We start from the raw sequence: 24,444 nt of genomic DNA, 5'->3' as shown, positions 1-24,444 counted from the left end.
TTAAAGGCAATGCTACAAAATACTAATTGAGTGTATGTAAACTTCTGACCCACTAGGAATGTGATGAAAGCTGAAATAAATTATTCTCTCTACTATTATTCTGACATTTCAATAAAGTGGTGATCCTTAGTGACCTAAGATGGAGAATTTTTACTAGGATTGAATGTCAGGAATTGTGACAAGCTGAGTTTAAATGTATTTGGCTAAGGTGTATGTAAACCTCCGATTTCAACTGTACATATGACTACATTTCACAACATGTGAACCCTGTTGATGTAATGGCATCTTTTAATGCAGTGTTGTAACATTGTAACACTCTTAAGAGCGGTACATAGATACATTAATCTTTGTACCACAACATAAATGGTTATAAAAACTGCATATATGTACATTCACTCACACACAGTCCTCTCTCAGATTTTCCCAGGGACTGTGCGACGCGTCCTCCCATCGCTGTCGATCTCAACAGCGTCGATATCAACAGCATCAATCTCCACAGATAGTTGATGTTTAAAAAAAAGAACATACACATTTAAAGACTTCTATAAACAATGCTTACATTTCTCCAAAATGTTCTCCCTCTGTCACTGTCTCTTCCTCTCTATAGTTGTTGCTACATAGGGTACAACAAGTACCCAGAGAAGGATGAGTGGACGTATTGGCCAGCGTATAGTCCTGCGGCCTGGTCCGAGGGTAGCTGGAGGTACACAGTGTCCCCTGGCTGTAGAGGTAACACTGCGCTCCCCGACGCCTGATCCAGGAATCCCTTCTTATACTCGTCATATGTGTACATCACAGGCTCATCGTTCCTCATCAGCGCTACCCACACGTTGGCCCCTTTGCAGTGGACGTGGTAGGCAAAGTAGTAGATCCCGGGCATGTCACAGGTAAACACGCCTGTCTGGGGGTTGTAGTTCTGACGGCCGTTGTACAGGATCTTGTCGAACACCACAGGCGTGCCCACTGGTGGGAAGGGTGTGGTCACCAGAGCCGTGAACGCAGGCATCTCCAGGCCGTTGGCGCCCATTACCTCTCCACTGTTTCCTCCATATTTCCCCTTCTTGCCATAGCCGGTGGTCTTGACTCCATCCAACCCAGGAGGAATACCCATCTCAGTGAGGACTGCTCCCATGTTAGGGGAGAGGGCGGGGGGTCCGGGTGGGCCTGGGGGACCAGGTAGACCTGGCTGGCCTGGATTTCCTGGTGGTCCTCCAGGACCTTCTTTACCTGGAGGTCCAAGAGGACCAGGGACACCTGGGTTTCCGTTACCCTCAACGCCGGGAAGACCAGGTAATCCGCTGTCACCTTTAGACCCAGGGGCACCAGGAGGTCCGATCGGCCCACCTGCACCTCCCAGACCTGGAATGCCCTTAGGGCCTTGGGGACCCTTCTCTCCTGGAAGTCCTCCCTCTCCCTTCGGCCCAGATAGGCCTGGAATGCCAGGGGCGCCTGGTAACCCTTTGTGTCCGCCTTCCCCTTGGGGTCCTACAGGCCCAGCGGGACCCCTTGGCCCTGGCTCTCCTCCCTCTCCAGGGAAGCCATTCTGACCATGAAGTCCAGGAGGACCAGGCTCACCCTGGCCACCTGGCAGCCCCTTTTGCCCTCCCTCTCCAGCCTCTCCTTTTGCCCCTGGTTGGCCAAGACCTCCAGGGGGTCCCATAGGGCCAAGTGGACCAGCTGGTCCGATTGGTCCAGGTGTTCCAATCACACCTGGAAGTCCTCCATGGCCTTTGTCTCCCTTTGGTCCTGGGCCTCCGGGCATCCCACCCATCCCTTTATCTCCCTTGGGTCCTGGGAATCCTGGTTTTCCAAATCCGGGCAATCCAGGCTTCCCTGGCAAACCTGGAGGGCCTGGGTGCCCTTTCCCACCAGGCATGCCTGGTTGTCCAGGCAGACCATTCTGGCCTGGTTTTCCCTGGCCTGGCAACCCTGGTGGACCGGTCTCGCCACCCTCTCCTGCTGGTCCAGCCAGCCCCTGCTCTCCAGGAGGGCCTGGTTTCCCTGGTCCTCCTGGTGGCCCCGATATGCCATTCATTCCAGGCTTGCCCACACCTGGCATCCCTCCCTGGCCTGGAGGTCCAGGGGGTCCTGCTGGCCCTTTGTGGCCTGGCTGTCCTGGCTGTCCAATTCCCTTGTCACCTTTGGGTCCTGGTAATCCTGGTAGTCCCGGCAGGCCCTTATGTCCTGGCTCCCCCTTGGGTCCTGGTTGTCCTGGTAACCCCCCAACCCCTGGTTTTCCTGTCCCCGGGAGACCTGGAGGACCAGGGGGGCCCTGAGGCCCTGGCTGCCCCATATGACCGTCTCCACCACTGGGGCCCAGCTCTCCAGGTACACCTGGGTCTCCCATGCCCCCTGGCTTGCCTGGAATTCCCGGGAGTCCTGGTTTGCCTACACCAGGGAATCCTGGGGGACCAGCGGGGCCTGGTTTTCCTTCACCTCCTGGCTGTCCTACCCCAGGAGGACCTGGTGGCCCAGAGGGTCCCTCAGGTCCTGCAGGCCCAGCTGGGCCCTGCTCTCCTGGCAGGCCTCCAGGGAGACCTCCCACAGCCCCACTGGGGATGGTCTGACCTGTAGGGGATAAGATGTCCAATCAGTCTAAACATTATTGGAAGATTGCAGGCATATCACAATATTCAGCACAAGAGCAAAATGAAGTACAATCTGCTTGTGTGTATGTCTTAACTAGAGTTAGGTTAGATAATGAACATTGAAGATTGACATAGTCGCAATATAAACAACATACTATTGCCCTACTCCATAGTAGTGCGCTACTTTCGACCAGAGCCACAAGTCCTTTGAGATTGCCATTCGATCTCACCTTTGTCCTGTCCACTGTTGACTACCACACCTTTGCGGGGGTACTCCTTGCCCATGTGCATGGGCATCTGGGGGATCTCTTTTCTGTAATGGGGGTACTGCATGTGGGGCATGTCCTTTCCTGGCCACTGCTGTTGAGGGTGCTGCTCTTTGCTGCCCATGCCCATGTGGGACAGGTGTGGCATAGGCTGGTGCTGCTGGGGTTGCTGCTGGGGGTGCTGCTGGTGCTGCTTGTGTCCGTAGTATACCCCTGCGTGAACGAGAGGTAGTACTGCAAGCTGAAACAGAGCCACGAGGAGAGGGGCTGAGAGAGAAGGTACGGCCATGGCCTGGGGAAGACAGCAGAGGAGAACTATGTTAGACAATCAGTCAATTGATCAATTGATCAAAAAGTAAATCAATGAGCCAATCAAGGGAATCTAATTCACTGCCAGTATGTATTTTTCAATCAAATGCAAACAGTCAAACATACATACATGGCAATAAAAGCCATATGACTGGTAATATGAAAGCTTTTCCCCATAGAAAGGGATTCATGCCCTGATACACCTTCGCATTGCTCTGGCTCCACCTACTGGACAGTAAAGAGCAATATATTACACAGACAGCGCTGCCCGCAGCTGACGACAACCAGTCACTCAACACTTAACCATGGGCCAGCCTTTTTAAAAATAGTATATATTGCCAGATGTAGGATGTGGTAACGACAAAACAGTTTTCTTTTTACATGCTCAATCTTGTAACAACACTGCTAACTGACTACATTTACATTTTACAGATGCTCTTATCCAGAGCAACTTCCAGTACTTAGTGGATACATTTTAATACTTTATTCTACTGTTCAAACCCACAATCCTGGCGCTTGCCATGCTCTGCCAACTGAGCTACACTTGACCTAGGCAGACCGCAGACCGTTGCCTAACACAATGTTTCCAATGCTGTTGCCTAGGGTCAGGTTTACGAGACTACTAACTGACTGAGCAATGCCTTGGCTTTCAAACAGCTGATGGAGCAAAATGATAACATTACTAATAGCCCTGTTACCAGACATACTATCAGACAAACAAACTGACAAGGACATTTATACTTCACATGAAAGCTTCTGAAAATAACCCATCAGATCAGAAGAAACTCAAATGCGTTTCGGCCTACAAGTCATAGCAGAAAAAAAGCAGTTTTACTCAAGATAGGTAGGTGGGAAAAGAAATGATTCTCTGTTACGTTTCTTAACACGTTCTTTCTTTCGTTAAATTATGAATCATATAACGTGGCAGTTTTTGGCTAGGCTTTGTCTCTGACCTTCTACTGTGAACCCTCCCAGATGTTCTTAGGAAATGAGGATGCTCCGTCAAGACTCAGCCACAGTATAACAAAGAGCATCAGACCTGGAACTGGGAGATGGTGTTTCTTGGCTTTGGTCCTCTTTTGTGTTACGGTAGCCAAATACTTTTTAACCCGTTAAAACACTGTTCAAATTCTGTTCAAATTCCAATGCTAATGTTTGAGTTTGACTGTAATAGTAAAGATTATGTGAGAAGTAATACTGATTGATTGGTATACAGTCTACAGAAATATGCTGTTATAGTGATGTACTTACAAAGGCTGGGCAATTTCAAGAATGCCATTGAACTGAATATCTTGTCACTTACTGTAGTTTGACTGTTTGATCTCTCTCACACACAGTTTATCTCACACACTCTCTCTCTCACCCTCTACCTCTCTCTCTATATTTTTCTTTCTCTCCCTCACCGAATCCCTCTTGTCACTGTCTATCCCTCACTCTGCCCCTCTCTTATACAGAACACAGAACTCTGATGGTCAAAGTCTGTACTGTAGGCTAAACACCAGTATGTTAGAGATCAGCCCTCCAAACCAAAGCTTTTTGTTCGGAGAGCTGGTCTGGCCAAAATATGCAGCAGGAATGAGTTTTCTGAGTTGGCTTGGCCAGTTAGGTAGCCAGTTCATTCCAATTGGTTGTCACAGCTGACCTTTGTGAATGAGAAATACTGATGGAAGAAGGATGGAATACATTTGTTGGAGAGGCTATTATTCCGCGTTTCTGTCAAATTCATACTTACCATAGAGTTCATAGGGTTCACACTTTCTGAAGATAAATTACGAAAAATGGCTGCTTTCTTAGGTTCTCTGGTGGTTTTACAGTATGTTTCCTGCCAAGCCTCCGAATCAACACATACCCTTTGACAATAGATAGGCTACTACTTAAAAGTCATGCACAAGATTCAACCACAGGTATGTATGAATGATGTCAGAACTACTGACATAAAAAAAAAAATGTCAAATGCAGTAATGCAGGTGTACAGTGAGAAATGATATAGATATCATAAGGGATATCCGTTCCTGGTCAGTTCATGTGGTTGTGGTGAACTCCTAGCCTAACAGAGGTCCTGTTAGGTCCTCAGATGTCGGGCTGCAATTGTGACATTGTGAACAGGAGTCAACACAGATTGGTACAGGCTATCTGAGAAATCTTACTGCAGTGAGAGGTATTTCTCTCACCCCTAGGCCAACCCTCAGGCATGCCAAGTGGAAATAGGAACACCTCACTGCCCGCAACCTCCCTGACCTCGTCACTCTCCGCTTCTCTACTGATGTTGTGTTGCTTCCTCTCCTACATTTATCTGTCTGGGGCTGCTGTCTGCACGTGAGAGAAACAAGAATATGTTTGTTAATGTATACGTGCATCTGTGTGTATTTTCTAACTTTTCATTCACATCCAGGACCCAGACGTCCAATCCAACGAGCAGTGCTCTGGTCCAACAGATAGAAGAGCGGTCCAACAAGGCCGTCCAGACCGCCTTCTAGTCTTACACGATTTTTCTCCGTCTTGTGAATTTCCTTCTGAAGGTCAGTCACGCAGACAGACATTTGGGTTGTCTTTGGCTGATGCTCCTATGGTAGGACTGTGTGTTTGTGTATGTGTGTCTGTGTGTGTGTTTCTCTGTCTGTTTCAATTTGGGCTTTAACGGCGGTCCTGATCCTGTCTAGTTGTGTCTCTGGCTTGGGCCAGAGGGGATTCCGTTTTGGGGTTGGGTCTGGCCGGCTGCTTCTGGGAGAGGAGGGGGTAATGCTTTATTTTGCACTCATATTTGAACTGGTATATAGTATTTACAAAGACCGTTCTTAATACAAAACTGATGAGTGTGAAAAACCCAGCAGCGTATCAGTTCAAACTGGTGCGCCTGGCACCTACGACCATACCCTGTTCAAAGGCACTTAAATATTTTGTCTTGCCCATTCACCCTCTGGATGGAACACATACACAAACCATGTCTCAATTTTCTCAAGGCACTGCATCTCAGTGCTTGAGGCATCACCACAGACACCCTGGTTCAAATCCAGGCTGTATCACAACCAGCTGTGATTGGGTGTCTGATAGGGCGGCGCACAATTGGCCCAGTGTCGTCTGGATTTGGACGGTGTAGGCCGTCATTGTAAATAAGAATTTGTTCTTAACTGACTTGCCTCGTTAAATAAAAAAATATACAAATACAAGTGTCTGGATCGACGTGTACGACAGCATGTTCCAGTTCCCGCCAATATCCAGCAACTTCACACAGCCATTGAAGATGAGTGGGACACCATTCCACAGGCCACAACCAACAGCCTGATCAACTCTATGTGAAGGAGATTGGTCACGCTGCATGAGGCAAATGGTGATCACACCAGATACTGACTGGTTTTCTGATCTCTGCCCCTACCTTTACATAAAAAAAAAAATCTGTGACCAACAGATGCATATCTGTATTCCCAGCCATGTGAAATCCATATATTAGGGTCTAATGGATGTATTTCAATTGACTGATTTCCTTATATGAACTATAACTCAAGAAAGGTCCACCACCCAATGGACATCCAGCCAACTGGACAGAACTGTGAGATGCATTGGAGTCAACATGGGCCAGCAACTCTGTGGAATGCTTTCAACACCTTGTAGAGTCCATGTCCTGACGAATTGAGGCTGTTCTGAGGCCAAAAGCAGGGAGATGCAACTCAGTATTAGGAAGGTGTTCTTAATGTTTTGTGCACTCAGTATATATAGTGAAAAACTGAGTTTAAATGTATTTGGCTAAGGTGTATGTAAACTTCCGACTTCAACTGAATATATATATATATATATATATACATTTAATCCAAGTAAAAATTCCCTGTTTTAGGTTAGTTAGGATCACCACTTTTTTTAAGAATGTGACATTTCAGATTGATAGAGAGAATAGTAGAGAGAATGATTTATTTCAGCTTTTATTTCTTTCATCACATTCCCAGTGGGTCAGAATGTCACGCCCTGACCTTAGTTATCTTTGTTTTCTTTATTATTTTGGTTAGGTCAGGGTGTGACGAGGGTGGTTTATGGAGTTTTTGTAATGTCTAGGGGTTTTTGTATGTCTAGGTTTTTTTGTATTGTCTAGGTGTTTTTGTCCTGTCTAGGGTTTTTGTATATCTAAGGGGTTTTAGTATGTCTAGGTATATGTAGGTCTATGGTGGCCTGAATTAGTTCCCAATCAGAGGCAGCTGTTTATCGTTGTGTCTGAGTGGGGATCCTATTTAGGTTGCCATTTTGGTTTTGTGTGTTAAGTTTGCATACACTCAATTAGTATTTGGTAGCATTGCCAATTAAATAGTTTAACTTCGGTCAAATGTTTCAGGCAGCCTTCCACAAGCTTCCCACAATAAGTTGGGTGAATTTTGTCCCATTCCTCCTGACAGAGCTGGTGTAACTGAGTCATGAACAAAGTAGATGTCCTAACCGACTTGCCAAAACTATAGTTTGTTAACAAGAAATTTGTGGAGGGGTTGAAAAACTTGTTTTAATGACTCAGGCAGACTGAGTGTCCCAGCTCTCTAAGTGTATGTGAACTTCCGACTTCAGCTGTATGTATGTATATATATATATATATATATATATATATATTTATAGTTGAAGTCTTGACCTCAAAGCCCTGACCTCAATCCTATAGAAAATGTGTGTGAGCAAGGAGGCCTACAAACCTGACTCAGTTACACCAACAGTCAGTCGCAGCCCTAGATCTAGTCCCATTCCCAGTCCCAGCTCTATACACCAGTCCCAGCTCTATAAACCAGTCCCAGCTCTATACACCAGTCCCAACTCTATAAACCAGTCCCAACTCTATACACCAGTCCCAGCTCTATACACCAGTCCCAGCTCTATACACCAGTCCCAGCTCTATACACCAGTCCCAGCTCTATAAACCAGTCCCAGCTCTATAAACCAGTCCCAGCTCTATAAACAAGTCCCAACTCTATAAACCAGTCCCAGCTCTATAAACCAGTCCCAGCTCTATAAACCAGTCCCAACTCTATACACCAGTCCCAACTCTATACACCAGTCCCAACTCTATACACCAGTCCCAGCTCTATAAACCATTCCCAGCTCTATAAACCAGTCCCAGCTCTATAAACCAGTCCCAACTCTATAAACCAGTCCCAGCTCTATACACCAGTCCCAGCTCTATACACCAGTCCCAGCTCTGTAAACCAGTCCCAGCTCTATACACCAGTCCCAACTCTATAAACCAGTCCCAGCTCTATATACCAGTCCCAGCTCTATAAACCAGTCCCAGCTCTATAAACCAGTCCCAGCTCTATAAACCAGTCCCAGCTCTATAAACCAGTCCCAGCTCTATACACCAGCCCCAGCTCTATAAACCAGTCCCAGCTCTATACACCAGTCCCAGCTCTATACACCAGTCCCAACTCTATACACCAGTCCCAGCTCTATAAACCAGTCCCAGCTCTATATACCAGTCCCAGCTCTATAAACCAGTCCCAGCTCTATAAACCAGTCCCAGCTCTATAAACCAGTCCCAGCTCTATAAACCAGTCCCAGCTCTATACACCAGCCCCAGCTCTATAAACCAGTCCCAGCTCTATACACCAGTCCCAGCTCTATACACCAGTCCCAGCTCTATACACCAGTCCCAGCTCTATACACCAGTCCCAGCTCTATATACCAGTCCCAGCTCTATAAACCAGTCCCAGCTCTATAAACCAGTCCCAGCTCTATAAACCAGTCCCAGCTCTATAAACCAGTCCCAGCTCTATACACCAGCCCCAGCTCTATACACCAGTCCCAGCTCTATACACCAGTCCCAACTCTATACACCAGTCCCAACTCTATACACCAGTCCCAGCTCTATACACCAGTCCCAACTCTTTTTTTAACCCTTATTTTACCAGGTGAGTTGACTGAGACCACATTCTCATCTGCAGCAACAACCTGGGGAATAGTTACAGCGTAGATGAATGAGCCAATTGGAAGCTGGGGATGATATGGGGCTAGATTAGGAATTTAGCCAGGGTTAACACCCCTACTCTTACAATAAGTGTCATGGGATCTTTAGTGACCACAGAGAGTCAGGACACCCATTTAACTTCCCATCTGAAAAACAGCACCTTACACAGGGGAATGTCCCCAATCACTGCCCTGGGGCATTGGGATGTTTTTGTTTGTTTTCTACCAGGGGAAAGAGTGCCTCCTACTGGCCATCCAACACCACTTCAGCAGCATCTGGTCTTTACAGTAATGCAGGGACCAACCCTGCTTAGCTTCCGAGGCAAGCCAGCAGTGGGTTGCAGCGTGGGATGCTGCTGGCATTCTATACACCAGTCCCAGCTCTATACACTAGCTTGGCTATGAAGAATGACAACTGCGTTGACCCCTGACCATTTCTCAGGCGACTGGCGATTCTAATATGGCCGTGCCACCCTCTCTCCCCCAGTGGGCACTCGCCCTCTCGTGCCTTTGAAGGGGGCCCGTCTCATTTCCATGGCGATGGGAGCCTGACGTGCAGGAATGCTTTCCAAAGGGAATGCTTTCCAACAATTCAATATGGAGGGAAAATGAGACAAGAAGAGAGAGAAAGAGGCAGAGCCAGCGAGAGAAGAGGGGAGACATAACGCAGACCCAGGCACATGGGTGTATGAAGACGATGTGTTGGGTGGATGGGTGTGTTAGCGCTATAGTCAAATAGCCTCAATCAGTCCTGATGGTACAGTGTGTGTGTTTTGGGGTTAAGGTTAAATGGTAGGTTGAGGGTTAGGGTTAAGGTTAGGTAAGGCGTAGAGGAAAATATGATTTTTAATGGTCAAGCATTTTTACTCCCCAAAACATCCTGAAATTTCACAAAAATAAAGGTGTGTGTGTGGGTGTGAGTGAGTGCATGCATGCGTGTGTTTGTGTGAGTGAGTGTGTGTGTGAGCATATGGATTCATTATGGTGGAGACAGAACAGTCTAAACTGTAATACAGTAGAATTGAGAGGTGGATTAAGGACATGCTCTGTTCATAGCTGCTTTTGTAGCAGAAATGTGTTTTCTGACAAATGATAGATATTCTGTTTTGGCCATCCATGCTTGGCCAGGGTCCCACTGTAAATGACAGATGTATTTTTATGTTACATTCACATTTTGGCCATTCAGCAGACTCGTGTATACAGAGTTATTTTGAGTGAGTATTCATGTAAGTAACCTGAAACTTCTTTCCAGGACCAGGGTTGGGTGAAATGCCTAGATGCTGAGACATTTAACAGAGCCAGTTTAACTCTCACACACACTTACACCACCAAATTGCAACTCAGAGAGTAAATAGATCCATCAAAAGTTCTTAAGAGCGTGAAAGTGTTTGGGGGTTTTGTGGAGTAGGTGCAAACTTTCAATGACTTTCTATTAGCAGGCCGTGTGACTAATCTCTCATTGCCTCATACTAACAAATGACCAACTGTACAAGGACAGCCAGAGACCCAAAGATAAGCAGTCTGTAACTTAAACCATAGTGTGTGTGTCTGTGTATGTGTGTGGACATGTACGTGTGTGTAGACATGTGCATGTGTGTGTGTAGACATGTGCGTGTGTGTGTGGGCATGTGCATGTGTGTGTGTGTACATGCGCGTGTGTGTAGGGACATGTGCGTGCGTGTGTGTGTGTGGACATGTGTGTGTGTGTGTGTGTGTGGACATGTGCATGTGTGTGTGTGTACATGCGCGTGTGTGTAGGGACATGTGCGTGTGTGTGTGTGTGTGGACATGTGTGTGTGTGTGTGTGTGGACGTGTGCGTGTGTGTGAGTGTGACAAACTTGAGAGGATGGGAAACATTTTGACAACATGAGAGATACGGAACATGATTTCTGTTTAGTGTCAGACGCCCCAACCTGTTGTCATCGACTCCCCAGAGTTAGCTGTCAGACACGTGTAGACCTACATCATGAAACTCCTGCTCTATTGCATAAGGAATAGGGCAGGCAACCAACCCTCATCAATACATGATGCAGCTTGTTACCAAAACATATATGCTATGAAAGAGACCATCATTCACAAGCATTGTATTTAGCTATTGAATGAGCTCCTTCAAATTGCTTCTATGAAATGTGTGTAAATACATTGTAATTGGGTTAGAGCAGCCTCGGACATCGAGGCTTCGCTTACGTAGTCGAGGCAACGAGAAGCGATTTGGAAGGATGGCCCAGCGAGGGTTGGAGCTCCTCTCCACTACACTCAGTCACACAGGGTTTGGTCACACTAACCTGCTATTAGCTGTTATTAGACAAGCTGGCATGGGTCCTAACCTACAGCCCCCTCAGGCTGTTATTAGACAAGCTGGCATGGGTCCTAACCTACAGCCCCCTCAGGCTGTTATTAGACAAGCTGGCATGGGTCCTAACCTACAGCCCCCTCAGTTTGGTCTGAATGACTCCATGGTGGTTCAGGCTGGACAAGTCTCTATGGGATCTTCCTTACTCTCACAGAGGATCTCTCACACACACACACACACACACACACGGTCAGACTGTGCTGAACGTGTTATTTCTCACAGACGCCACTCTGGTGAAGCTTGTGTGACTCATGAATGAATGGCGTCTCCAGGAGATTTATGGGTAATACTTATTTCAGTAGGTGCCAGTATCTGTAGCTTCACCATGCTGCTACCGTACGGCCACATTGGCCAGGCACAGAATGACGGGTTCCTCACATGAATATGCTTTTCTGTTTTGATTTCTCACTCAACTACAGACCTTTATGTCATCACTGTATGACAACCAAGCAGAAGTATTTCAACAAAAAGGGCACTAAAGCCACATTATGTATACCACCTACCCAAGTCCTCCCTCTGCTCCCCATGGCTGAAAAAGCTTCATGGTCTTGCTTTACACACACACACACACACACACACACACACACACACACACACACACACACACACACACACACACACACACACACACATACAGGAGAGACTCTGTTTTCATTAATATATAATCTGGGTCTATAAGTGTTGAACATCCAGAATATTTTCAGAAAATAAAGCTCAAGCACCAAGGAGATAAGATAACACACTGCAGGGGCCTCCTGGGTGGCGCAGTGGTCTAGGGCACTGCATCGCAGTGCTAGCTGTGCCACCAGAGACCTTGGGTTCGCGCCCAGGCTCTGTCGCAGCCGTCCGCAACCGGGAAGTCCGTGGGGCTATGCACAATTGGCCTAGCGCCGTCTGGGTTAGGGAGGGCTTGGCCAGTAGGGATATGCAACCAGCGACGCAGTGCATGGTAACCAAGGTCGCCAAGCGATGTATAAAAAGCTGCTTCAAATGAAAACCGAGATGACTGCATTAAATTAAACAGTAGGCTATAGCCCTATTTCAATCATATTGAAATACATTTCATGTTCAATTCATTGAGTTCTATTTTGTTACTTGTATGCTACTGATGTGATTTAGTGCATTATTATAGGGTAAGCATTAGAATAAGCGGCCTCAATATTTACAGCCATAGGAGGTAATGCACTATATATACAAATGTATGTGGACACCACTTCAAACTAGTGGATTCGGCTATTTCAGCCTCACCTCTTGCTGACAGGTGTATAAAATGGAGGACACAGCCATGTAATCTCAATAGAAAACATTGGCAGTAGAATGGCCTTAATGAAGAGTTCAGTGACTTTCAACGTGGTACTGTCATAGGATGCCACCTTCCCAACAAGTCAGTTCGTAAAATGTATGTCCTGCTAGAGCTGCACAGGTCAACTGTAAGTGCTGTTATTGTGTAGTGGAAACATCTAGGAGTAACAACGGTGGTAGGCCACACAAGCTCACAGATCGGGACCGCCAAGTGCTGAAGAGTGTAGCGTGTCAAAATCGTCTGTCCTCAGTTGCAACACTCACTATCGAGTTCCAAACGGCCTCAGCTCAAGAGCTGTTTGTCGGGAACTTCATGAAATGGGTTTCCATGGCTGAGCAGCCACACACAAGCCTTAGATCACCATGTGGAATGCCAACCATCGGCTGGAGTGGTGTAAAGCTCTCCGCCATTGGACTTTAGAGCTGCGGAAACACTTTCTCTGGAGTGAAGAATCACGCTTCACCATCTGTCAGTCCAACTGACGAATCTGGGTTTGGCAGATGCCAAGAGAATGCTACCTGCCCCAATGTATAGTACCAACTGTAAAGTTTGGTGGAGGAGGAATAATGGTCTGGGGTGGTTTTTCATGGTTCTGGCTAGGCCCCTTAATTCCAGTGAAGGGAACTCTTAACGCTACAGCACACAATGACATTCTAGACGATTCTGTGCTTCCAACTTTGTGGAAACAGTTTGGAGAAGGCCCTTTTCTGTTTTAGCATGAAAATGCCCCAGTTCACAAAGCGAGGTCCATTCAGAAATGGTTTGATGAGATCAGTGTAGAAGAACTTAACTGGCCGGCACAGAGCTCTGACCTCAACCCAATCGAACACCATTATGATGAATTGGAATGCCGACTGCAAGCCATGCCCAATCGCCCAACATCAGTTCCCGACCTCACTAATGCTCTTGTGGCAGAATGGATGCAAGTCCATGCAGCTATGTTCCAACATCTAGTAGAAAGTGGAGTGGAGGCTGTTATAACAGCAAAGGAGGAACAACTCCGTATTAATGCCCATGATTTTGGAACGAGATATTAGACGAGCAAAAGTCCACATACTTTTGGTAATATAGCGTATCTCTTTAGGAGCTGATCTCTGGTCAGTATTGATAATTTATTCTAATGTTAAGGTAAGATTTGAATGGAGAAAGCTGATATGAGAGCAGCACTCCCCTTCTTTCGATCCTATCAGTATCGAAACATGCTCCAACGACGCACTTACCGACCGTTCTCTCTGTGTGGTGTTGTGGGAAACGCTTGTTACATCTTCGGCTGTTGTAGGAAATATGGATCATTAAAACACTCATAACCCTAAATTCCATCACTATTGGGAAACCGGACACTGATCTTTTCACCTGGGTGGGCCAGAAGCAAGCCGTTTTCGCTGTAGTAATGGTGCAACTATGACGCTAAAGAATCTGCACTCGCTTTTTCTACACTGTTAGAACTAAAAGGTGCTATCTAGAACCTAAAATGGTTATTCGACTGTCCCCATAGGAGAACCCTTTGAAGAACCCATTTTGGTTTGAGGTAGAACTTTTGGGGGATCCATGTAGAACCCTTTCCACAGAGGGTTCTAAATGGAACCCAAAAGGGTTTTACCTGGAACCATATACGGTTTTACCTAGAGCCAAAAAGGGTTCTCCTATGGGGACTGCCAAAGAACCCTTTTGGAACCCTTTTTTCTAAAAGTGTAGGGCACTTGGAAACAACGGTACATCGAATCATTAAAACAATTCATATCTGGGAGATTTTAGTCGCACTTTAGAGCCCTTCATGTCTGTGTGTGTGTTTCCCCTGGACTGCTTCCAGACTGCCTCCTTTATGTTCTTCATATACAACTGTGTTAGTGGGCATCAGGTGTGTTACACTCCTGGCTCTCATGGCTGTTCTGGCAGCAGTTCTAAGATGAATACCAGTCAGCTACAGGATGCCACCAGGAATTCAGTAGAGATAGCATCAGTTCCACCAAGTCCTACTCTGACCCACTGTGTATCATATAAAGCAGTTGTTTGGGTTGCATTAGTTACAGGAGTCCGATTGGGGCTAGACAAGATGAACACAGTTTCTAAACCCAGAGGCACAACATCGCCAGACTTCCAGGAAGCAGACCAAGCAGTCCAAGCAGTCCAGGCCGTGTTTTGGGGTTTGAGAATGAATGTCAATGAAAGAAGTGAACAATTCTTCCTAAAGGCACAACCCAGATTCGAGTCAATGTTTTAAGTAGTTGAATATGTTATTACTCTAACAAAGTGACGAACTGACACGTTTTCATTTTCATCAAAAACTTTATTTCAAAGGAGTGTCTTTGATTTGACGGCTTGCATATGTGCAGTCCGGTCCAAGACGACCCTTAGACTCGATTAAATGTTTCTGCGCATGAGCTTGGCCAGCATATGTCGCCATGACATCGCCTACAAGCGTGATCAGGGATTTCTATTGGAGGAGCAGCTTCTGCCTATGTTTATACTGTACCGTATTTGGTATGAGTGACATGTGTTCCAAAGGGAATGGAAGATGGCTGCTTTAAACTGGGATACTGTTATTGTTATTGTATTGCTAGATATTGCTGCGTTGTTGGAACTAGATACACCTGCGATAACATCTGAAAAACTGTGTGAGACCAATTCACTTTGATTTCTGTAAACATAAACAGACTTCCTCTCTGATCAACCTCGTGAAGATGTTTTTCTTTTGCTTAAAACGTATGAAATGATCTGTAACAATGACACACTACTGTCTGACACTACATGCAGAAGCTGTGCTTGAGATAGAATACAAACAGTATAAACTATTGCACTATGAACTGTTTTGGTGCACAGTGAAAACGTGCAGGATCTAATTGTTTGCAATGTCCACAGCTGTAATTACAGAACTGACCAGTGAGGAAAGGAGAGAGGGCGGAATAGGAGAAGAAAATAGAGGAGAGAGAAGGGGGGGGACATGATGGAGGGAGGCAGAAGAGAGAGGAGGGGGACATGATGGAGGGAGGCAGGGGAGAGAGGAGGGGGACATGATGGAGGGAGGCAGGAGAGAGAAAAGGAAGGTGCGGCTGCCCACAGTATGATGTCTTACTGATAGAAATACACCTGGGTCTGGGTGTGTGTGTGTGCGTGCGTGCGTGCGCGCGCGCGTGTGTGTGCGCCTGTTTTATGGCTGTATATCTGTTTGGTGTATTTTCCTTTTCAAGATGTCCATTTATAGATGGTTCCCCATTGCATATGCACACGCACACGCACACGCACACACACGCGCACGCGCACACACACACACACACACACACACACACACACACACACACACACACACACACACACACACAGGAATGTGAGGTCTGAGAGAATGGAGAGAAGAGCCAAGTACAGTACATAGCTGAGCACAGTAAAACACTCTCTTTGTTCCTCTTCTATCGTTCCTCTCCTCCAGAAAGAGGTGGAAATATCTCCATCTACTCCTCCTCTTCTTCCTCTACCTTTAGACACATCTGTCTATTCTCTTCCCTTCATCCTACTGTCTTCCAATCTTCCTCCACAGACATCTTTCTCTTCTCATCTTTCGTTTCACCGTCTCCTATTCTTCCTCTCTATCTAAGTTAGCAGACATGTCTATTCCCCCCTTTCCCTTCTTTCTTCTCATCCCTCTATTTTCCTCCTGACTCTCTCTCTTCCTCCAGAAACATCCACGTTCAGTGACCTGGAAGTCCTCCCAGTGACTAAGAGAGAGAAGGAGATAGGGGAAGAGGAAGGAGAGGGGAAGAGAGGGAAAGAGGAGAGAGAGAAGGGGGTGGTGTGGGAGGTGAGAGAGGGAGTGAGAGGAGAAATGGAGGGGGGAAAAGTAATGAAAGGGAGAGAAAGAGGATATGAAGCACAGAGATGTATGTGTATGAGTACAGGCAATAGGCACATAGCATCAATCACTCTGACAGCACTGTGTGATCCTACTGGATGTTGAAAACATTCCCACTAACCAAGGAACAACTGTCCAAGCCTACTGAGCATGTCCAGACAACCACTGGGCCGTCCGATTCCTCTCCTCTCCACACCACCACAACCATTCCCAATTCACATGTCCCCCTCCTCCTTCCTTTTCCATCCCATCTCCCGGCTGCCAGCTTTCTCTGTCTCACACGCACGCACACACACACACACACACACACACACACACAGGCCCAGTTAGACACAGCTAAACTAAACAACCAAACTATATTTACAGATTCTCTCACTTTCTCCCTCTCTGAATGCATTGAATTCCTTCCGTTTAAATATCTCTTAAGAGTAAAGGTTTATGTTTGTGCAAACATGCTCTTTACGCAGCGCATTAAAGACACGCACACATACAGTACAAACACCTGATCTTCAGTGATGTGTTGTAGGGGTCATCTTCTTAGAACCCTTTGACCTTTCTGTCCTTCTTCTGCCTTTCTGAAGCTTACAGTATCGTATAGTGTTGTTTTGTTTTGTTTTGGTGTTCGGCAACATTCTGCTCATTTTTGGGGGGCTGTTGGTGCACATAACTTTTTTTCCTTGAGACAAGCCAATATTCGGTGCCCATTCATCAATCATCGGTCAACAGTAGGGATTCTTCAATTAAGTATTTGTTGTCATTCAATGACAGACTACTATTTTTCATGCACATTTTTTTCCACTTGAGAAATACAGCACCAAACATCTAGGTTAGATGTAAAATTGCGCGACTAAGACCTCCTTGGCCAGTAACATACAGTGTTACTGTATGTTGTGGCGTACAGTGTTTCAAGAGCAACAAACAGTAATATTGCTCGTTTTTCAGGCTAATGTCTTTTTAAGGGAGTCTGCGAGTCACAGATGTTTGCTTCGCCTAGCCAAGTTCTGCTAGGAGCAAACTGAACCTAGTATCCGGTTGCCTTGACCCTGTACCTCCTATGTCCACTTGGAGGGAAGAGGAAGAGGAATCTCTGTTTGAGGTTCTCATGGTATTGAAAGCGTTCCACAGGGATGCTGGCCCATGTTGACTCTAATGTTTCCTACAGTTGGGTCAAGTTGGCTGGATGTCCTTTGGGTGGTGAACCATTCTTGATACACACAGGAAACTGTTGAGCGTGAAAAAACCAGCAGTGTTGCAGTTCTTGACACAAACCGGTGCGCCTGGCACCTACTACCATACCCCATAAGGCCCTTAAATATTTTGTCTTGCCCATTCACCCTCTGAATGGCACACATACACAATCCTCACAAGTCTCAATTGTCTCTAGGCTTAAACATCTTTCTTTAACCTGTCTCATCTCCTTCATCTACACTGGTGGGATTGGATTTAGCAAGCGACATCAATAAGGGATCATAGCTCTCATCTCGTCAGTCTGTCATGTTTTGTATACTCAGGGTGTGTTTAAGCTTCCAGGCTTGTGTCTGTATGTGAGTCAGATGAGTGGAGCTGACCTGGTACAGAAATAAGGAGAGAGGAATTCAGAATGAGAGGAGCTGTGGAAAATACGCCCTGTCCAAAAGAGGAAGGGAAAACGGTTGATTGTTGAGAACAGCTTTTAAAGGCAGTGGATTAGGCAGTCACACCATCAAATAGCATTACATGGGTTCAAGACAAACACACACACACACACACACCAACCTGTGCTCCAGTATATTCAACCACCAATTTATGATGTGTATGTGAATGTGAACCTTCACCATGTTCCAGATACACAGATACTGATCTGAGGCCAGTTTAGCATGTTTCCCTTCTGCTAGTGAAGGTTAGGATTTGGGGATGGTAAGCTGAACCTAGATCTGTGAGTCAAGGCGAAGTCTATGCGAAGGTCATTTGGATACAATCCCATCAGCTAAGGGTAGATCCTAAACACATTCTCTGATTTCCACATGCCCTGAATAGACTGCCAACAACAATCACGATGACACTGAAACCCATCCTTATGATATATAGTAAACATCAATCACCAATCAGTTACAGTTAGCCCATAGCCCACAGTTTTCTGTGATATTTTTTATATCTGCAAATCTCAGAATGTTTCAAGCACTGAATAAGGTCCAGGAAAAAGCTTGTGATGCCTCAGGGACACTACCAGTTAGGCTAGACAGCTCTCTGGCCATTTGTCTGGTCAAAGTGGAAAATGTGCTCCCAGCTGTTTGTTCATTTACGTAATGAAGCCATTGTGTGCTTGTGACTGTACAAGCCGAATCTAAACCATTTTGCTCCAGCCAAGCAGTTTCCAGAGTTGTGGACTCGAGTCACATGACTGGACTCGAGTCTGACTAGAGTCACACTAATGACTTGAGACTCGACTTAATAGAAAATAAAATAACTTCAGACTTGACTTGGAGCCTCAAGACTCGGGACTGGACTTTGACTTTAAATGAATGACTTGAGTTTATCTGGCCAGGTTTTGTAATGTTTTGTCACTCATTTTGAGGCCCAGAGTCTACGTGGATTACTCTACCCTTAGCCAGAGACAGTAGCTGCAGATCGCCCCTGCAAGAAAATCTGCAACAAATTGTCAAGTGAAACGCAAACTCGGCACTCTGATTGGACCAGCAAACTGTGAATCAATACAGGGCGGGTGGTGAGCAGGCAAACATATTGCTGATTTGCTGTACATCCATAGGATTTTTTGTCAAATTATAGGAACAGAGGATTGTCATAGAATATGAACTGTTTACTTTGAAAGCTGATCAGCAATTGGGCAACAATTACTACTTGGTTGTATTTGCTAACTGGGTAATTGTATGGTCCTGGGGGCCCCGTGCTTATATTATGCAGGCCTACCTGTTGAAGCTCCTGTTAGACAGATTCCATTTTTCCGGTTTCTCAAAGGGAGGCTGTGCAGTCTTAACCTGTGTCCGTTCAGATAGGAAAGGTTAAGCCTGATACAGAGGCTATTGCTTTTGGGCTATTGCCTGTGTATATTTGGTAAATCTACTTGTATATTTGTATGATATGGAGCTTTCATTATTGGATCACTAAGACCTGTACATAAGTCTACACTCTGAGCATGTCTACCTGCCTTCTGCTGATGCCATGCCCTTACAACATTTCAAGGTTCCTCTTTTACAACTACAATAGGCTAATCAAAATGTGTTGGAGACAAAATAATGAAAAGGGCTGTCTGGTAGCCTCAAAAAATAGACAAAGATTTGTAAATGAACAAGTCGTTGCATGTCTAGATTTTTTTTTTTACTTGACTTGAAAACTTGTGACTCGACTTGCTCTCAGAATGCACGACTCCGACTTGACTCGAGTCTTGACCCGTCTACTTGGGACTTGACTCGAGTCTTGGCACGTCTACTTGGGACTTGACTAGAGTCTTGACCCGTCTACTTGGGACTTGACTCGAGTCTTGGCACGTCTACTTGGGACTTGACTAGTCTTGACCCGTCTACTTGGGACTTTACTTGAGACTCGGACCTTGACACTTGCTTGTGACTCAAATAATAATGACTTGGTCCCACCTCTGTCAGTAACACATCTGATACTACAAATCAACTAATCAGTCTCTAATTGATGTTTGGACCAGGGAAGCTACTGCGTGTGGGAGTAAAAGCCAGCACCCACGCTGGGCCTTGTAGGATAAGATTTCCTGGTCTAAATCATTGCACATCCACAGAGGCACTTTGAATAATTTGTATTTCAACCAGATTCGAGCATCAACAGCAATGTCCATGGCAAGCCATAATCTCACACAGCACAAGCGTGAGAGAGCTTACAAAACCCCTCACTTTAGGTGACAGGGAAACAGGACTAATCTACTTAGTACATGTATATATGTTCTGTAATGTTGCACACATGAATCAGGCCTTGGTCACGCCTGCCTCAAAGAATTAGACCATTGTAACGGTTTTCTTGACTTGAAGGAGAGGCGGACCAAAATGCAGCGTGGTTTCTATTCATGGTTCTTTAATAAAGACTCTACACATGAACAGACTAACAAAACAAGAAATGTGAAAAACCAAAACAGCCCTATCTGGTGCAAACACAGCGACAGGAACAATCACCCACAAAACCCAACACCAAACAGGCTACCTAAATATGGTTCCCAATCAGAGACAATGACTAACACCTGCCTCTGATTGAGAACCATATCAGGCCAAACATAGAAATAGAAAAACTAGACATGTAACATAGAATGCCCACTCAGATCACACCCTGACCAAACAAAACATAGAAACATACAAAGCAAACTATGGTCAGGGTGTGACAACCATAAATAAAAAATTATTTTGATTGACAGGCTAATGCAACAATGAGCTTTCCAGTGAGCTCTAACCAATGAGCTGTCATTATTGGGACATTATAGGGACAGGGAGAGAACATCACTTAGCCAATGAGCTGTCATTATTCCAGGGAGAGAACATTACTTAGCCAATGAGCTGTCATTATTCCAGGGAGAGAACATCACTTAGCCAATGAGCTGTCATTATTCCAGGGAGAGAACATCACTTAGCCAATGAGCTGTCATTATTCCAGGGAGAGAACATCACTTAGCCAATGAGCTGTCATTATTCCAGGGAGAGAACATCACTTAGCCAATGAGCTGTCATTATTCCAGGGAGAGAACATCACTTAGCCAATGAGCTGTCATTATTCCAGGGAGAGAGAACTCCTGTCAGCCAGTGACAGTGTTTGCTCTGGGCTCTTTTCTCACCAAACTTCTGCTCCTGCCCCCATCACACAGACCTGACAGTTTGCCTTCATCCCTCTGCCACACACACATCTCACGGCCTACACAAACACACACACACACACACACACACACACACACACGTACACACACACACACACATAGATGCACACACACTTGCACACGTTCACACGTTCACACACTCACATGCTCCTGCATACACACACACACACACACACAAACAAACAAAAGTGTACAAACACACATGCTTTCTAAACAAACATTCTCTCACGTATACACACATTCCATTTCCCTGGGGATGGCAACTTTTGTCAGAAGAGGAGAACTGGACAAACCCACCCCACTAGGGGGCACTCTCACTACATAGCCAAGGAGAAGAGCTACCTGCTGCCCAGGCTTACCCTGGCCCACACCCTGTCCACCAGTCCTACTATGGTCTACTGGTCAGATTGTAGCCAAGCATGGCCACCATTAGACACAGTACAAACTCTATCCTATTTGAATTAAACATAAACTGCACCACAGACATCTCAGTGACCTCGGCTCAAGAAGCAGCCAAGGTGAACAAAGACACCTCTTAAAGACACTTCAGCTTCAGTCTATTAGGCCTTCCCATTCTCATTTCATCCCAAAAAATTACATCCCAGAACAACCTAACTATAATGTAAGTGGACCAAAGGAGATTTGTGCAACCCTAAAACAATTTAGTCAATTACAAAGGAAGACTTAGATCTTACTGGACTAAATATAAACATGTAACACCAACACATGATATGAAGAAAACACCAGGGAAATACTTTTCCCCCACGGAGAAACAAAAATCAACCACAACGAACACAGCTTATATACCAAGACTTCGGACATATACAACTCTGGTTCTGGTTCTGACATATACAACTCTGGTTCTGACATATACAACTCTGGTTCTGACATATACACCTCTGGTTCTGACATATACACCTCTGGTTATGACATATACAACTCTGGTTCTGGTTCTGACATATAAAACTCTGGTTCTGGTTCTGACATATACACCTCTGGTTCTGACATATACACCTCTGGTTCTGACATATACAACTCTGGTTCTGGTTCTGACATATACAACTCTGGTTCTGACATATACAACTCTGGTTCTGGTTCTGACATATACAACTCTGGTTCTGACATATACACCTCTGGTTATGACATATACAACTCTGGTTCTGGTTCTGACATATACACCTCTGGTTCTGGTTCTGACATATACACCTCTGGTTCTGACATATACAACTCTGGTTCTGACATATACAACTCTGGTTCTGACATATACAACTCTGGTTCTGACATATACACCTCTGGTTCTGACATATACAACTCTGGTTCTGACATATACACATCTGGTTCTGACATATACAACTCTGGTTCTGACATATACAACTCTGGTTCTGACATATACACCTCTGGTTCTGACATATACAACTCTGGTTCTGACATATACACCTCGGGCTCTGGTTCTGACATATACAACTCTGGTTCTGACATATACACCTCTGGTTCTGGTTCTGACATATACAACTCTGGTTCTGGTTCTGACATATACAACTCTGGTTCTGACATATACAACTCTGGTTCTGGTTCTGACATATACAACTCTGGTTCTGACATATACACCTCTGGTTCTGACATATACACCTCTGGTTATGACATATACAACTCTGGTTCTGGTTCTGACATATACACCTCTGGTTCTGACATATACACCTCTGGTTCTGACATATACAACTCTGGTTCTGGTTCTGACATATAAAACTCTGGTTCTGGTTCTGACATATACAACTCTGGTTCTGACATATACACCTCTGGTTCTGGTTCTGACATATACACCTCTGGTTCTGACATATACAACTCTGGTTCTGACATATACACCTCTGGTTCTGACATATACACCTCTGCTTCTGGTTCTGACATATACACCTCTGGTTCTGACATATACAACTCCAGAATACACTCAATGGTGGTCAGCCAGTCAGCATTTTCTAAATGACCAGTACTTATTAGACAAATACAAACATATTGCACATATACAGACACACAAACCAAGTGACAAAATGTGTACCATCAGATGTTGCCCAGAACTGAAGCAGATGTTTTTCTGTTTTACATGCATCTAAAAAGCTTCATTCTTTACACCATTTATCTGCTGTAATAATCAGGATATTCATCCCTGCTTGTCATCTGAAATTCTGAAAAAGGAGCTGAGGCTGGAGGATTGGAAGGTTCCTTACCTTTCTCATTGAGTGGCTTTTGTAAAGGGGGAATAATCACTGCAGGCAGACAGACGGAGAGACACACAGACGGACAGAGAAAGCCCTGTGATAGGAGCTCCGAACAGCACCACACGGCATGGGCCTGATTTATATACTCTACTGGGAGGAGTCAGAGGGAGGAGGAGGGGGGGGGGGGGGGGGGGGTGGGGGGGGGGGGGGGGAGTGAAGACCTGCTTAACAGTAGTAGGGAGTAAAAGTATGTGTGTGTTTGTGTGTGTGGAGGGTTGTGTGTGTTTGTGTGTGTGTGTGGAGTGTTGTGTGTGTTTGTGTGTGGAGGGTTGTGTGTGTTTGTGTGTGTGTGTGTGTGTGTGTGTGGAAGGTTGTGTGTGTTTTTGTGTGTGGAGGGTTGTGTGTGTGTGTGTGTGTGTGTGTGTGTGTGTGTGTGTGTTAGCTACTCCAAGCCACCTGGCCCGACACACACTGTGGGTCAGATGCTGAGTCAGGGGATTCCACAATAGGCCATCACTGGACGCCATCACCCCTTACATACACTCAAGTCAGGAGTCCTAAGAGCAAGAACATGACACTGTTCTCCCAATGCAGTTCTGACACCTGTCCTCAACGCCCCAACCCACCTGACTCGCTCACTTTGTGGTCTCCAGAGTGTGTGTGTGCCTGTGTACGTGCACACCGCCATGTGTCCACCCCTCCACTGACAGAGCTCTTAGCCCTCAGGGTCTTAGAGAATGGACAGCGAGTAGCAGTATGTCGCCACCGTGGGTGACGGAATGCAGTAAGTGTGTGTGTGGGGGGACCACACTGACAGAGG

At 45.7% G+C, this 24,444-nt stretch overlaps 1 protein-coding gene across 1 annotated transcript; it reads right to left on the bottom strand.

The window, feature by feature from the left end:
• Positions 1 to 119: 119 nt before the first annotated feature.
• LOC110502004 (collagen alpha-1(VIII) chain) lies at positions 120 to 23,738 on the bottom strand. The gene is made up of 3 exons (XM_036959552.1): positions 23,634 to 23,738; positions 2,819 to 3,146; positions 120 to 2,568 (listed from the first exon to the last, which is right to left on the bottom strand). Exons 1-3 carry the CDS (start codon positions 23,640 to 23,642, stop codon positions 614 to 616), a joined length of 2,292 nt encoding a protein of 763 aa, XP_036815447.1. The 5' UTR covers positions 23,643 to 23,738; the 3' UTR covers positions 120 to 613.
• Positions 23,739 to 24,444: the final 706 nt, after the last annotated feature.

Source organism: Oncorhynchus mykiss, chromosome 22, assembly GCF_013265735.2.
Source record: "Oncorhynchus mykiss isolate Arlee chromosome 22, USDA_OmykA_1.1, whole genome shotgun sequence".
NCBI lineage: Eukaryota > Metazoa > Chordata > Actinopteri > Salmoniformes > Salmonidae > Oncorhynchus > Oncorhynchus mykiss.
Note: the sequence above shows the minus strand (reverse complement) of the source record. Positions and strands in the feature narration are given on the sequence as shown.